This window comes from Cottoperca gobio, chromosome 19 (assembly GCF_900634415.1).
Source record: "Cottoperca gobio chromosome 19, fCotGob3.1, whole genome shotgun sequence".
Taxonomy (NCBI): Eukaryota; Metazoa; Chordata; class Actinopteri; order Perciformes; family Bovichtidae; genus Cottoperca; species Cottoperca gobio.
The window spans coordinates 16,627,560-16,640,337 of NC_041373.1; the positions used below are offsets into that span (position 1 = coordinate 16,627,560).

The following is a 12,778-nucleotide window of genomic DNA, read 5'->3' on the forward strand; positions in this document are numbered from 1 at the left end:
GGGCTGGCTCAGGTTTGCCCTGGATCAGCCCTTAGTTATGCTGCTATAGGCTTAGACTGCCGGGGGACACCTCCCTGCTCTCATTCGCCATTCTCATTCTCATGCGCCCATTCCTGAAGCAAATGTGAGACAACAGAGAGGACAACAAAGTCTCTCCTGGGTTGTATGTATTTTACTTTAGCACCATCTAGTGGCAGCTCAACAACATTACACCACGAGACTACCGATTGTGGATAGAAATCCCTCAACTATGAAGCAATGTTTCTATCTTCCTTGACATTGTCTGGACAGATTAACAGTATGTTGAGATGCATAGGTGCATTTTTATTAAGTGTGGCGACTCTATCAACAATAATCACGGAGAAAGGTAAAAGGTAAAGACAATGTGTTAAAGTCTCACCCAGAAGCCTCTCCAAAGACAAAGCTCTCGAAGGTCAATCATTGTGATTCCAACAATACTAAAAGCATCTTTTGGTTTCCCATTCCACAGGAATTGTAGCAGGTCACCAACGTGTGCAGAGAAAACAATAATAAACACTTACAGTTGTTAGTACCGGTACAGTTATTTTTGCTCTACTATTATTTCACAATATATTATTTCGTAATTAATGTCTTGCACCAAGATAATTATAATTTCACATCATCATATTGTGTACAGTTAGATAATCTTGTTGTGTTTTCTTACTCTACATGGCACTACAAATTGCCCCCGTCAGACAAATAATTTCTTTTAAAATTTGAATCGAATTTGAATACCAAAGCAACATTATGCAGACTCTAGTTGGAGATCTCTGCATTTTTTCTTTTACTTTGTATTTATGGACCTATTTTGTCCATACATGTTCTTTGGTTAAAACACTAACTCATTGTTTTCATACAGTATAAATAAAACAAAACAGAAAACATTAGCGTATGTCTTAAATGTTGTTTAAATGTATGTTTTTTTGAGTGGGGCTGCACAATATGAGGAATTAATGTGATTCCTTGGCCATCTTGAATAGAGCTGTCATTGACCACACCTTGTGATACGCTGGTGGATACTAATCATTTATTTATATTTGTGCTTTTCACCCCCACAGTTATCCTTGCCTGTCTTTGTTTCATTTATATTTTATTATATCATGTTATGTTATTTGTCCATGTTATTCTTGTGTCATGGTATTTTGCTTCTTGTTATTTATTCTTACAAATAAATGAATCATAAAAAAATATACAGCCATCTTATTGTGGATAATGCTGTGTGATCATGTTCACAAACACACCCACACACTTCACAAGGACTGAGGAATACAGAGGCTCCAACCCCGCTAGACACACACACACTCACTTGAATATAAATAGTATTGTGGCTTGCATTTCTGTGTCTTGCAGGAAGGGTCTCTGTAGAAGTTCTCAAAGTCTTGAGGCTCCTCAGGGTGAACGGAGATCTAGTCTGGGTCAGAGTGCACTGTGATGGGTTGGAAAAGGGAACCCGGCTGCTGCCTTGGGTGGAATCCTTCCTCCAGAAGATGCCTTTCTTCTTTTGTGTACTTGATGTAAAGTTTAAGCAAATCCTGATGATTGGAGACCAAAGCTGGAGTGCTGGATCACCTTCTTCTGCAAGAGAGATATACAGTATTGACATGGTTACAAATGAAGTAGGCTATAGGTGAAATTGACTCCCTATGGCTGCTCATGACAAATATTGTGTGAAAACTAAAATTTGACCCAATAATGTTTACCTTTCTATAGAATGAATGAGCCTGATAGCAAAGTGTACCCAATCATTTCCAATTCATCCAACAATAATGAAAAATTGCGTTTATGATGTGCCCACGTGACAAGATGACGTGGAGGTTGAACAAGTCATTTTGAGAATTTAAATTCTGATCTGAGAAATGTACAGCTTTTACTGTATTATATACACTTCTGTTCAACAATGCAAAAATATATAAACTTAATCGTGGATTTTTTTTTTTAGAATAATGTGTTTTAAATTGGACAAGTAGTTCAGCATGTTGATACCGGAAGTCGTTTTTCCGTTTTGTACTTATTCCGATGACGTCATGTAAACAGAGGGGCGGAGCTCTTCGGGAAACGTTCAGCGAAGAAGAGCTCGTCGCTGCTATGGCTCACTTAACGACCGCGGAGTCTGGGCTATTAATGTTGGACTTCGGACAACATTAAAACTGTATTTTGAACTTTTACTCATTTAGTTTGTTTCGCGTCGGAGTGCTGTCAAGTACAGGCGACCGTTAACCGCGACTAACGGCAAGTGGACGGAGTACGATAGCGGAAGAACTTTCAGTTAGCATAACGTTAGTGCAGCTGTAGTTAGCTGAAGTAGTTAGCTGATATATTACGTTGCACAGTAGCAGCTAGCAGGCTAGCTCGCTCCCTTTTGCTGTCATGCCTGGAGTTTCTCGAGATTTCACTGCGTAAACGAGAATACCTAGTAGTTAGCTGGTTAGCTAGTTAACTAGTTAGCTGGTTAGCTTCCGGACGCCCAGTAGCAGTTTGTTCCAGCACCGAGGTATAGGCGGACTGGACTGGGAGCAGTGACCGGTCTGAACACAGCTGAGCTTTCCGACGGAGACCTGTGCTTCTTCAGCCGCCTGGAGATCGCTCACTCACATCCCGAGAGTTTCTGATGTAATGAGAGGAAGCTTGCCATACTGAGTTTCTATGAAAGGGTCGTACTGTAACACAGCCAAAGATTTAAAATAAGATCAGGCTCACAAGGAGTGTCAACCTTTCTCTTTGCCAAAAAAACATCCGTCAAGACTGCAGAAATGCTCACTGACAGCAGGTAACGGGAATAACCATTTTTACACATCTTCGTCATTCATTCAGTCTCATCGTTACATACACTATTACGTCTAATAATGGCATGCCTTTGTTGTATTGTAACTAAATCCCTTATTACAGTCATCAAGAACCAAGACATTGAGTCTGATAAAGCAGTATAATACCCACACTGTATGTTCAATCCCAGTAAAGTTATGCTAATGAATGTGTCTTCATAATGGGAGCGCCACATGTCTGATCATGTAACTGCCTGAGTGTGAGTTGCTATTTTTGGGTTCCTCTTCATGTTCTCTCTCTTTCTGATGCGCTTCCTTTCTCTGCCCAATCTCCCTCCCCCTGCCTGTCACACTCTCCTTCTTAATTGTAAGTTCACTCTAATATCCTCTACACTCACGAAGCTCTTTGTTACTTTCATTTCTGTTCTGCACAGGAAACGACACCGTAGCTCTGACCGTGAGGAGGACCCGCAGCTGAGTCCTCAGGCCAAGAGGTCAGGAGGGGGTCCCAGCCTGCTTGTGTCAGATTTGGATTCGGAGGTGAGACTGAACTTGATCTTGACATTCGTCTTTAGACCATCACAAAGACGTATGTGATGAAAGTCTTTCAAGGTCATTTAATATGCTATCGTGTGTATGAATACACGTGACTCGATATGCGATGCACGACTGTCAGCAAAAGCACAGAATGTTTTATTTACAGCATGTAATCTGCATCCATCCATGAAGCTACAATTCAGAGCCCATCTCTGTTCTGGTTTTTTTGCAGTCTTCCAGCAGTGACAGCAGTAATGGGATCAGTAGTCCGGAGAGAGCAATAGTGGCCAGCACCAGGCCGTGCATACACAGCCAGAACAACCGCATCACTCAGTACTCCCCCAGCCCAACGCCTGAAGACTCCGGTAGCTCCTTGCAGTCTGGTTTCCATGGCGACAGCAGCAGTGTCTCTTACGACTCCATCAACAGAGTCCTGAGGGAGGCGCACTTCAGTAGCCTGCAGACCAGAGGGCGACCAGGCTCAACATGACTGTGACCTCTGACCCCTCTCCTGACCTTTTGTCCCTCGCCCATCAGTGCTGACACTACTGGCACGGGGGCTCCTCCTCAGAAAGCCTCAAGCGATGCACTCGGGTCAGGGGGAAGGGGATGATGTGTGGGGAGGTTTACAGATTTTTGGGCACAAAAGCTCATCCCCACCTCACTATGTACCATTTGTCAAGACCATAAGCACATTTGCCTTTCCATGGCCCAGCCACTGTGGTTTCTGTGCAGTATTGATGTGTGTTTGTGCGTGTGTGTGTGTGTGTGCACGCACCCTGTGCACTTTATAAAGAGGTATCATTCTCTTTAAATGCGTGCGTTGATGCGTGGACATTTTCATTGGTGCTAATCACAAGTAACGCGTGATGACCCAAAGTGCTTGCAAAACTAAATAAAGCGAAGCACTTTACTCAATAACTCCTCTTTCTGTTTACTCTCGACTGGAGAAGTCAGCCGCATGCTTGTGTCTGAAGTGGGAGTGGTTGTTGTGATCCCATTCACAAAAGAACATGGAGGCCAATGGACTCACTCCCATGGAGCATTATTAAAAACAATCCAGTAAAATAAAATCATAGGCCTTCTTTGTTTTCTATAACCAAAGTGACAAAGGAAACGCTCACCTACAAAATCACCATTTGTACGCATTTAACAGCAAAACATCGTTTACAAACTCCTTCCCAACGAAGTAGTTACTTTGATTTAGAGACCTGGATTATACCGCACGAGTTGTGCGAGAGTTAAACCGCTTTCTCGTTGCTTCGTTCACCGTTGGAGCCATGCGAGAAGTTTTCTTTACTAATTCAAGGTAACGCGTGGGGAGTGAACTTACATACAAATGATCCTTCTGTGGGTGAGGTATTCCTTTTAAACTATAGTGCATTTGCAGTTACTTTCACAATCTAAATGAATCCAAATGTTTTGCTGTGGAAGGTCGGCGGGTTCAAGGTATTGAAACGGATTCCTCATGAGCCGCATCACCAAAAACCCAACCTCAGATTAGACCCTGGCTAATTATAGAGCTGTGAGAGCAGCAGGCCCCGGAGTCTGCGGCTCAGGCAGTGTAGTTCTGGGCACAGTGCGTCTCACAGAAACGGCCTCAACACAAAAAAAGCGCTCAAGTTTGTTACCTTGTGTTTACTTTAACATTTTACACATCGTGTGTGTGTGTGTGTGTGTGTGTGTGTACGCGTCATACGCCTGTCAGCCATACTTGTTGTATGTATGGTTAAAACAATGACCAGTACACTGTGTTGCAAATAAAATGAGATGTGAAAGTGATATTTTATGTAATTTTCCAAAATCATTTGACATTGAAATAAAAGCGTTGCTGAAAGCGATGTCTGCAACATGTCTGCAACATGTCACTGACACATTTAAATGCAGTAAAACAAGACTCGTTTGTGTAGCAGTTAGTGCTGTAAGAAAATACAGCAGGTTTTATTGTTCCTCAGCATAGCTTGTGTTCACTGAGACAAAAAAACATCAGTGGCGTTCATTGTACGTATCGCTAGGTTGAATTACCATTTTGGCAAGTAGTGTGTCGCACATTCCTCCACACAGCCATGTAACGGAAACAATGGCGCGATAGCGACGGTAATCTGCCTTTTATTTGGTTACACAAACAACCGCTCATGAAATTGCTGATATTTTGCTTTACGCTGATTGCAAATGTTCCACACGAAAAACAATCTTAATGAACTCCTCCATTAGTTCTCTTAGTCTTTACATGCACTCTCAGGGTTTTAATCAATACAGGGTAGACGGGGTAAATCATTTGTAAACTATCACTTATAACATTTACACTGACGATAGTTTAGTACCAAAAAATATGGAAGACAACTCTCTTGCAGGTTTATGAGTCCATAAGAAAAGCAATTGTGCAAATTACAAATCGAGGGCGTTCTCCCTCAGAGGCGTAAGAGCTCTTAGTTAGCTAAAAGGAATCCTGAGATAAAGCAACTGTCAATAACAACCTGTAATTCAAGCATTCTTGGTAAATACTTTTAGAAATTAGACCTCAGCCAGCAAACAGCTTATAGCAAAGTCCTCATGTATAACCGTTGAGGGGTTTCTCATGCCAACTGTGGATTGCACTCACTCAAAGTGTCCCACATCCGTCTCAGCCCAATCTGCTGCTTAAAATACAAGGAGGCACCATATAGATAAGAACAGAAAATCCTTAAACATAATGTGAATCTGCCGTCTATACGTAGTTATAAGCGTACAGATCTGATCTTGGTTCATACAATTAGATTTCTAAACATGTCGACATCATTGGCTTAACTGGGATCGATCCAGCTGTAAAAAGTGGGCCAGTGGTCAAAAGTTAAGAAATGAGAAGGCCGATACTGGTTGGCTGCCATCACATGCGACGGAAGTGTAAATTAAAGGAGCTCTGGTTTTACTAATGCAGATGCTGTTATGCACAGTTAGATTCTCCCTTAAGCTGTCGCCCATCATGTCCGTCTCTGTCTGGGATGAGTCCTCTCTTACACAGAGGCCTCCCTTTAGTCACCAGCTCCATGCCGCTGAACAGCGACAGTCTGCTCAGACAGGGCGGCTCACTGGGCGGCTCAGCTGGAGGGGAAGAGCTCCCCTCTGTGTTAAGCTCCGATTCTTCAGCAACCAATCGAACCTCAGCAGTCCTGACTGGCTCCACCTGGTTTTGCTTTGACTCGTGCAGAATGGGAGAAAGTTTCTCCTCATCGCAGTCATTCGTCAGCTCCCCCGAGGAGTCTCTCTGGGCCAAGGAGGCCAGAGTAGAAGGGGGAGATGGTGGTTGGGGGACACCTGTGTGTGAGACGTCAGGCTGGTGATGGTTGAGGTTGGTGTTGGTGTTGTCAGCAGACTGGGTTGGTAGTAAAGGGTCGAAGTATGTAGCTGCTGGAAGCTGATGAACCTGATGGCTGCTGGTCGCTGCATCCTGCCTCAGAGCGTGCACAGATCCACCCATCAGAGCCTCGAACTGCCGCAGGATCTGGTAAAAGGAAATAAGAAATACACCATCAACTGCCATAAAAAGGATATATTATATTATCTGATATGATAGAATGTGATTTTATGCTTTAAAACGAGTTTCAATGGGAACGTTTTTGCTCTTAAGTGTCTGAATTTTGGCTACACTTCAGGCAAAAACGTCCCTCGTGATGCCTCATGGTTAGTTCTGTCCCATCGCTCTCTCTTACCTTGGTGGCTTTGTTGGCCACGGGTCCTGGAGCCCCCTCGCTCAGCTGCCGGAGCCGTCGCTGTGTCGCGCCAAACATTTGTTCAAGGGAGAGGAGGTCAGAGGTCATGAGGCATGATTCCGCACACAGTGCTCGCTGCAGGATTGGAGGGAAACAAAGATATGTATATTGGGACTGCAACGCTGCTCTAAAGAAAACGTGGATCTTCAGTGAATCTTAACCATTGTTACCATCTTCACGGTGTTCGAGGGATCTTGAAGCTTGCTTGAGAGCAGCTCCACCACAACCTCACAGTTGAGAATGGAGCACCTGGCAGATTAAAGGACACAGAAATCCGGCCGTTTACTAAATAAAAATCATACAAAAGAGAGAATCTGCAGTATTCCCAGTCTGATTTCAGATGCACTGACTCTTTGATGAAGTGCTGACTCTCATCTCTGGACAGGAAAACTCTGGAGCCTTCAGTCAGTTTGCTGATGAGTGCCATCTCCTGGCCACAGTCGCCCAACTGCAAGGCTTCCACCCTGGAGACCAGACGGTGTCATGGAGGAAGTGAGAATATGTGTAGAATAAGACGAATCTACCAGCTCTTAAATGTGACTACATTGTGAGTTTAACTTTGCCACTCACCGCTCTGATAGGTCGCCACTGCTCTCTCTGCTGGCTCCCGAGTGGCTCCCGGTATCAGCGGACTTGCTGCCCACAGAGGTCCTGCTGTTAGCCGCCATATCCTGAGAGGAGTTGTGAGAGGAGCTGTTGCCGCTGTCCGTCTCTTCCCAGCCGCCTCCCACCTGCCCCGGGCACCGCTGGGTCAATGCTGTAGTGAAGACATGCGGTAGTAGAAGTCACAAAAACACTGTCACATAGAGAGAAGATCAAGGATACATACTAGGGATGAGACGATGTAGGATTTGATTGCGTATCGGAATAAAAAGGAACTCATATTAAGTTGATCGTGGTGAATTTATATATATATATATATATATATATATATATATATATATATATATATATATATATATATATATATATATATATATATATATATATATATAATATAATATATAATATATATATATATATATATAAATATAAAAATATATATAAAAACAAATATATATATATAAATTCACCACGATCAACTTAATATGAGTTCCTTTTTATTATATATATATAATTTGTTTTGGTAAGAATAATGGAAACACGCATCGTCCCGTGCCTAATTTAACATATTTGAGATTCAACCCTTGGATTTAGACGTTTCCCCATCACACCGACAACGTCTGACCTTTTGGTGTGTGAGCCGGCAGGTTATAGGCACACGCAGGCACGGCCACCTCTATGGGCGTAGAGGGCGCGGCTACTGCCCGGTAATGGTTGTCATGGAGACGGATGCCTTGGTGCTCAGTTGGGGGGAGGACAGCGCTGGCCATCACCTCTGCAGCTTTCTGGATCTTATCCAGCAGTGAGTCACTGCCTGCTGGGAGGCACAGGTAAAGACTTAAAAAAACAAAACACATTGACACAGAAGATAAGCTTGACTGGATATGTGTGTGTGTGTGTGTGTGTGTGTGTGTGTGTGTGTGTGTGTGTGTGTGTGTGTGGTCTATCACTCACCTGTACCCTGCTTCCCTGGACTGTATCCAAAGCCCTGCATTCCTGACCTGTGGGAAGTTGCTGAGCCCATACCTGGACAGAGACACACAGGAGACCTATTGTACTTTCAGTTCACCGAATACAAAGAACCTTATGTCACTGATTTAAGTCGTTCAACCTGCTTATAGACGCTCATGTTCTCTCTAATATGTCAGATGATGGACGGTATTATTACAGAGGGCAGTAGGAATGGGCTCTGACTGATTAGTTTCCATGTTGGTGAAAAGGACCCGTGTGTATTTAGTGGCATCCAGCAGTGAGATTACAACCAACTGAATACTCCTCCGCTCGCTCCTCCGCTCACTCCTCCTTCCCAGGCGTGTAGAGAACCTACGGTGGCCTTCAGGTAACGTAAACTCTCTCTAGAGCGAGTTTGGTTTGTCCGTTCTGGGCTACTGTAGAAACATGGAGCACCATGGGCTCACTATATAGATCTGAACGGCTCGTTCCCAGGTAACAAAAACAGTTTCAGGTGATTACACACTAATGAAAGCATAGTTATGGATATTATATTCTGCTAATAGATCCTCCTAAATTCTACACACTGTCCCTTTAAATACTACATTTAATAAGCTCCTTATCTAATGAATCTCTTCATCAAATCTACCGTCTCTTTTATCAGTAACAAAAAGCAAGAAGCTGCAGGTTAAGTCCGTCAACAGCAGTGTTTTGAATTGTAATTCTTTAATATTAAAAAAAGGCCTGAAACCTTACATGACCGTGTAATTAACTGATGTGTGTGAAGTCTGGTACTAATTAAATTAAGCAATACTCACCCATCGTTGGGAGGGCTAGGTTGAGCTGGGGGACGTTGCCTTTGGTGGAAATTGGATCTGTGAACAGCAACCTGGCCACTTCCTGCAAATAGAAAAAGTAGAAATACGAGTGCGTTTGATGATCGGTCACAGATGTATGATTGACATGATGAATGAAAAGCAGCCTGAGGCTCACCTGTGCTGTGTTTCTCACTTTCTGGTACAATGCTGTGCCGTGGATGGGATCAGGAGGGCCGCTGTAAACTTAAAAAAGCAAAACACCCGACGGCGAGTGAGTATTCAGGTGACGGAGCGGCCACAGCCAAGGGAGAGTCAAAATGTAGCGATAAGCACAATGTCTAACCTGACGCCTGCTGGATGAAGGTGGAGTTCCTTCGAAGTTCTGTGAGGAAATGGTTTGAGCCATGACCACAAAGATGGACAAAGATCTTCAGCACCTGAAACACCGGCAGCATGAACAGAACCTCGAGTTACTCACAGACAGCAGAGGCAGGAGAATCACTGAGATTTAAAACTTTATACATCCTGGCTACACGGCACAGTTTCATGCTACAGACAGAAGCTTGAATAATAACAATGTTCTCACCTTAAGCTTGACATGACAGGAGTCCACCTGCAGCCTCTCCAGAAGATACTCCAACAAACACTGAGCGCATCCTGTGGACTCGTGGGAGATTTCTACAGTAGGATGGAGGTTAAGGTTATTAACAAAATGATTATCAAAATAGCTGGCTATAATTTTTCTGTCGATCTACTAATGAATTAGTTTAATGGTTGCAGCTGTACATTGAGAAATGCATTTCTACACATAGTGTCCACAGTGATACACTTTCTCTTAACATGATTAAATACGACTGAACCATTCACGTGTTATGTGTGCGGCAATATAATATGTATATTCAGAGTTTGCAGCTGCTGGCTGGAACACAACACAAGCTGACAAAGGATACTTCCAATATCTTGGAAAAGGTATCCAGGACAGGGGTTCTCCTCATCTGCAGTAGCCTTCATCAGAGTCGGGACCTTCAGTTGGAGGAATGATAATGGTAAACAAAAGTGTGACACAAGTTCAAAGCTGACACTAGAGGACCTGTGTACCCCATGAGCATCGCACAAACATATGATTACAGTCTAACATGTGTACAGTTTCTTCACACACACACACACACACACACACACACACACACACACACACACACACACACACACACACACACACACACACACACACACACACACACACACGGCACGAGGGTACCAAACAGGCAGTTATAACAGTGCCGTATGTCTGCTGCTTTAAGACTTTAACGAAACAAGCTGGCAGGTCAACTGAGAAATGCCATGAAATGTAATTGCTAAATGTGTTTATTCTTGCTGGTAGCATGCTAGCTAACAGCTAGCTAGTATTGGCACAACTTAACAGCTTTAAATAGACACGTTAACGTACGACACACTTGTCATGCTCCGTTCAGCTGTTACTGGTTTTTACAACTAGTAATAATGACCGAAAACAGCACTTACTTTCTGAAGAAAAGCAAGTCTTTCCATAAATGTTGCCATGATTTAGCAATCCTAGCTGCTGGTTACTCATCTTCGTCCGAGGGGTACAAGGGGGAGGCGGCGCTTGAGGTGACAGCTAGCCAATCACGGAACAGCAAGTAGCAATCGTTAAATTCTATTGGCGTTCAGGTTACACCCAAGATCGAAAAACAGCGAATCAGCTTCAAGAACGCTCGCGATGACATTTTGATTGACGGGGACATAAGCGAATCACATTACCGAATATCCTGCTGGGGCTTCCTTGATGACAGGGTCAACAATATGGCGCTGTCCATGGTGTACAGAAAATGCTTCATCTGCTGCTTGATGTGTATTTTTCATTTAAATGCTTCTAAAGTTTTCTAGTACATTTAACACACTGTGAAGCATTATTGTTTCACCTCTGTTGTGTTTGTAGATTGAACGTAAAGTAGCTTTGTTAACGAACACCAACCATGTCTGGGTCAAATGCCTGGAGTCGCAGCCGAGAGAAAATGAGACTTTTCCCGGAACTTTTTGCACAATGTGCAGGAGAGGTAAGCGCTGCTCATGGCTGAGGGAAGGAAAGTGTGCTGTGCACTTTTGTGAATGTCTTGAGCTCAGATTAAACATAATTCCAGCTACTTTAGTGCATTTCAAAATGTTACATAAAATCTATTTTGTAATTTCTATAATCTCCAGACATGTGGATGTTGATAATTTATTATTTCAGTGTAAAATAACAATACAATTTTGGTTATTAACTAACGTTACTCACTTTTACTCCTAAATATATATGTGTTACTTTGACAATATGAATAACACACCAATAAACTGTTGTTTTTAGGTCTTTCCCTATTTTTTTAATTGAATTTAGTTCAATGCTTAACTCTCTTGCTCTTACCAATAATAATAAAAAATATTTTATAATTATTTAACGTTAAACTTATTTGAAATATTTGTGTCATATTGCATTTTTAAAAATATATATATATTTAAAATATTAATATACCTTTTCAGCTCTCGCATTGTTTTGTGTTTGGCTAGGATTTAGCTTTGGGTGAATAGGTTGAGCTTCAAGATTGCAAAATGAAATGCTACACAAACAGTATTTGAATGAATAATATGAAATAAATTAGATATAAAAACAGAGAACATATCCATGCAGTATTCACACATTATGTACAATATACTATACTAATGTACAACATACAAAAGAATAACAAAGAACATTTTCATTATATATGTGGATTCTTTTTTGTTGTAAATCAGTCATCTACTCTCCTGGTCAGACAGATAACTGACTGTTCGTCTAATATCGCCTTGTGTGTGATTCAGGGAGCAACGTATGGAAAGTGTGTGGCAGCTACCAGCACAGGCAGACAGGAGCTGAAGAAGGACATGTGTGCAAAGGAATTTGAAGCATTGAAGACCTGCTTTACAAATGCAGTAAGTGACAGTCAGTAATCCTCCTGCTGCTGTTATTTAAGTCAGAGATGGCTGTGATTGAAAAGTTCTTTTATTTTTGTATTACAGGCCAAGAAAAAAGCCAAATGAATGCAAACTATCCGGCTTCAACTGTGAAAAGACGAAGATGGAGTGTTGACCGACTTCTGATGCCGGCAGCACATCAGTTTATCTGGACAACACTTCCTCTACTTGTTCCTGTAAAATAACTAAACATGTGATGTTGAGAAGTCAACTGACTTTATGACATTGTTGAAATGGAAACTGTGTGTTGTTGCAATGGAGCATGAACTACTGCTCCATTCTTTAGTATGTAAGACTGAATAAAACGTTTATATCTTCTGCCTCTTGT

The 12,778-nt window shown here is 42.4% G+C and overlaps 3 protein-coding genes across 3 annotated transcripts; 2 read left to right on the forward strand and 1 right to left on the reverse strand.

Annotated features, from left to right (window-relative positions):
* Positions 1-2,048: 2,048 nt before the first annotated feature.
* si:dkey-21c1.1 (protein FAM104A-like) lies at positions 2,049-5,157 on the forward strand. Its single transcript, XM_029456873.1, has 3 exons — positions 2,049-2,788; positions 3,218-3,323; positions 3,553-5,157. The coding sequence occupies exons 1-3, from the start codon at positions 2,772-2,774 to the stop codon at positions 3,808-3,810; spliced, it is 381 nt and encodes a 126-aa protein (XP_029312733.1). The 5' UTR covers positions 2,049-2,771; the 3' UTR covers positions 3,811-5,157.
* A 382-nt stretch (positions 5,158-5,539) lies between these two features.
* tepsin (TEPSIN adaptor related protein complex 4 accessory protein) lies at positions 5,540-11,077 on the reverse strand. The gene is given in 14 exon segments (XM_029456871.1): positions 5,540-6,308; positions 6,310-6,801; positions 7,010-7,144; positions 7,240-7,318; positions 7,420-7,533; positions 7,640-7,826; positions 8,298-8,489; positions 8,627-8,698; positions 9,442-9,523; positions 9,617-9,684; positions 9,785-9,878; positions 10,028-10,119; positions 10,392-10,464; positions 10,963-11,077. Coding segments are annotated over 14 exon segments (1,884 nt in total). The 5' UTR covers positions 11,002-11,077; the 3' UTR covers positions 5,540-6,143.
* Positions 11,078-11,256: 179 nt separating this feature from the next.
* On the forward strand, positions 11,257-12,770 carry ndufaf8 (NADH:ubiquinone oxidoreductase complex assembly factor 8). The gene is made up of 4 exons (XM_029456874.1): positions 11,257-11,311; positions 11,399-11,516; positions 12,298-12,408; positions 12,496-12,770. The coding sequence occupies exons 2-4, from the start codon at positions 11,436-11,438 to the stop codon at positions 12,514-12,516; spliced, it is 213 nt and encodes a 70-aa protein (XP_029312734.1). The 5' UTR covers positions 11,257-11,311; positions 11,399-11,435; the 3' UTR covers positions 12,517-12,770.
* The last annotated feature ends 8 nt before the right edge of the window (positions 12,771-12,778 follow it).